General features: G+C 43.5%; 1 protein-coding gene across 1 annotated transcript; it reads right to left on the bottom strand.

Moving 5' to 3' along the window:
* Nucleotides 1-1,285: 1,285 nt before the first annotated feature.
* On the bottom strand, nt 1,286-2,025 carry LOC114581494 (translation machinery-associated protein 7-like). The gene is given in 1 exon segment (XM_077916691.1): nt 1,286-2,025. A coding segment is annotated over 1 exon segment (204 nt). The 5' UTR covers nt 1,891-2,025; the 3' UTR covers nt 1,286-1,686.
* Between the last annotated feature and the right edge of the window lie 1,479 nt (nt 2,026-3,504).

Below are 3,504 nucleotides of genomic sequence, written 5' to 3'. Positions count from 1 at the left end.
GGCTTCCCCCCTCCCAAAAAAGCTCAGTGAAAGTTAATTTGGAGGTGGCTAAATTAAATTTGGGGGCACTGGGCAGATCTTTGCACCCCCACAGCATATATGTGTCTTACGAGACTCGTTCTTTCTGCAAACCACTGCAACATATGTACCAAACGCCAACACCATCTCCATTACTGAGCTGAGGTCACGTGACATGTTCACACATGCTTTGGGAAGAAATTGTTCCGGTCCAAGGGCAATTTTTGACTGCCACTGTGCTTACAAGCGTGTTGGTTTCGTTTTAAATTTCAGTTTTGTTGTCTTCTTGTTTTTAATGTTTTGCTTAAATGGCATGTTAAATGATGGTCTTCTAACAAGTCTTTTGTAAACCGTCCTGAAATCCTGATCACATAATGAAGGGCGGTTCAAAAGTCAATGCACTTGGATCAGGATTTGCTTCTAGGGAAGTGTGCATAGGATTGCAGGCAGCCTTACATGTGTGGCTGAATCTGGATGGTGTGTGTGTGTGTGTGTGTGTGTGTGTGTGTGTGTGTGTTTAATTCATTTATTGAGCACAGAGATCTAACCCTCCTGATTGCATTGCACTCATTTGATTGTCAGCAACCCTTCTAGCCTCAGAAGGGTCAGAAAAAGTTCAGACTAATCGAGATACCAACAGCTTATATTGACACATCTGGCTGCTGCAACCTGCCAGGCATGGACTATATTTAGAAAGAAAGTTTGTGTGTGTGTGTGTGTGTACACACACACACACACACACACACACACACAGAGAGAGAGAGAGAGAGAGAGAGAGAGAGAGTTATTTATTTAAAACCATGTTTTCCATTTTTCTTTTCAGACTCAAACGTAGCTGACAAACATCTTTCAGAAAACAACTAAATAACGAATGAACAGAAAGTTATGTTTAAATTAATGTAAATGGTCCCCTCCATCACTTTTATCCTTGCAACAACCCTGTGAGGTAGGTTCGGATGAAAGATGGCAGCTGGGCACAGGGTGGTAGCATTGGGGAAGCATCTCGAAACTGAAGCAGAATAAATCCACCGGGGCTGTGGGTTAAACCACAGAGCCTAGGGCTTGCCAATCGGAAGGTCAGTGGTTCGAATCCCCGTGACGGGGTGAGCTCCCGTTGCTCATTCCCAGCTCCTGCCCACCTAGCAGTTCGAAAGCACGTCAAAGTACAAGTAGATAAATAGGTACCGCTCTGGTGGGAAGGTAAACGGCGTTGCCGTGCGCTGCTCTGGTTTGCCAGAAGCGGCTTAGTCATGCTGGCCACATCACCCGGAAGCTGTACGCTGGCTCCCTCGGCCAATAAAGCGAGATGAGCGCCGCAACCCCAGAGTTGTCCGCAACTGGACCTAATGGTCAGGGGTCCCTTTACCTAACACGCTATTATTGTGACAAGAACATGTTGCGGAATGCACCCACAATAAAACACCAGTCTGGACGGTCCCTTTATATCTGATGAAGATCACAACAAGGCCCTTATCACGATCTTAAATCTCCCTCCCTATTCTTGGGAACTTCCACATTCTTTTTTTAACAAAAAAAGCACTATTTATTTTGTATGAACGAAACGCACAAAGGTGCTCAAATTAATGTTTTCCACCACATCAGCTTGGAAATCCACCCTACTGCCCAGCAACCAATGAGAACGAATGCTTTTCTTGTCACAAAGTCTCATCAAATCTGCTCCTTCTTACCAGATTTCCTAATCCCACCTCCAATAAGTGGGCCTTTGCCAGCAGCTTTTGCCTTCAACTCATCCAGTTAGTTCTGCTCCTCCTCCTGTTTTCACTTGAAAGCTTTGTCTTCTTCATCTGTTTCCTTTGCTTGCTTCTTGGGATGTTTCAAAGGCTTCTTCTCACAACTGTCCCGTTCTGACATTTTTTCTGCTGCCTGCTTGCTTCTCCCCTCACCCCAACTTCCACATTCTTCATCAGGGCTTATTATGGCACAAGGTTCTATAATGACAGATATAATGAGGGCCACGCTAGGTGTGTCATGGTAGGATTACAAAATCAAGAACAGCTGCCGCTTCAAAACATGGTTCTGCGTTTAAAAATAGACAAATCCAGCTGCTGTATTAATCCCACCATGTTTGTGTGGGTGCACTTGTTTAAGGGTTATAGAGAAACACAATTTCCGAGGCTGCATCTCTTTGGAGAGCCAATCCTAACTTAAGCAGGGTTTTCAAACCTATTCTTTCTCAGGAGCCCCAGGTCCCCACAAGCTTGTTTCCTAAGGGCACGAGATTCTCACAGGTCAAGGAAGAGAAAATCCAGCCCAGATGCCGATATTAAGAGAATTAAATAGCCCTGAACACATATTGAGCTGTTGAAACACAGGAAAGAATGTAGATCTACTCATGAATACACAGATATAAGATACACTTGACCAGTAAATCATAATTTGGAATTTGTACAGAATTTCAAATATTAGATTGATCTGAATGTGAATTTGCATTAAAATACCGCATATGTAGCTATCATCTGCTAATAAAAATATTATAGCATAGGAATGATAACATAGCTGAATAATAATTTACGGGTGCAAGACTATAATGTTTAAAAGCATGCACATTAGAAGGTTTACGGCACTTTCAAAGGAACTTAATTGGTCTGGCTAACCATTTTCACATACAGTTGTACCTTGTTTTTTGAACAGCTTAGTTCTTGAACATTTTGGCTCCTGAACGCCGCAAACCTGGAAGTGAGTGTTCCGGTTTGCAAACTATTTTTGGAAGCCAAACATCCGACGGGGCTTCCACGGTTTCTGATTAGCTGCAGGAACTTCCTGCAGCCAATCGGAACCCATGCTTTGGTTTTTGAACATTTTGGAAGTTGAATAGACCAGAATGGATTCCATTTGACTTCCAAGGTACAACTGTACTTCTAAAGAAAGAATGAAAACTCTGAAAAACAAAAACAAACAGCAACTATCGGCCCAACTCGAGAGCATAAAAATGAGGGTGGATTATATCAGAAGGTGAATGTCGGTGTGGATGAATGGCCTATGTCAGGGTTTGCTATCACCAGGCAGCTGCTAAGGCCGCTTAATATTTGGAGGGCCGAACAGCCCTAGGCCCAGCTAGGGAGCCACAACAGCAACTACCACAGAGAAAACTATCATCATCGACAGAGAACTTGGCCATTTTTACAGAGGGATTCTATATACACATTAAGCAAGTTTTGAGTAAAAAAAAGTGACTATATACAAATATGTACACAGAGCCAATGGTATGTTTTCCAATTCACAGATTCATCAACTCAAAGCACCCTCTTAGATGGGTGAGCCGCTCCCCTCTGTCCATGCGGTCAACACCGTCCAAAGGGAGAAGGCAAAAAGTGAAGTGGAAAGGCAGCACCTTCTCCCAGTGGCGCCATCCAAGAAAGACTTTGGAGCAGGGGTCCGGGACAGCTGCAAATATAACGTTTTTAAGTGCATTGTGCAAATGTGACACTAGACGGCGGTGGTGAGCTTATGGCAAATTCAATATAT

The sequence above is a fragment of the Podarcis muralis genome, chromosome 13 (assembly GCF_964188315.1).
Source record: "Podarcis muralis chromosome 13, rPodMur119.hap1.1, whole genome shotgun sequence".
Taxonomy (NCBI): domain Eukaryota; kingdom Metazoa; phylum Chordata; class Lepidosauria; order Squamata; family Lacertidae; genus Podarcis; species Podarcis muralis.
Note: the sequence above shows the minus strand (reverse complement) of the source record. Positions and strands in the feature narration are given on the sequence as shown.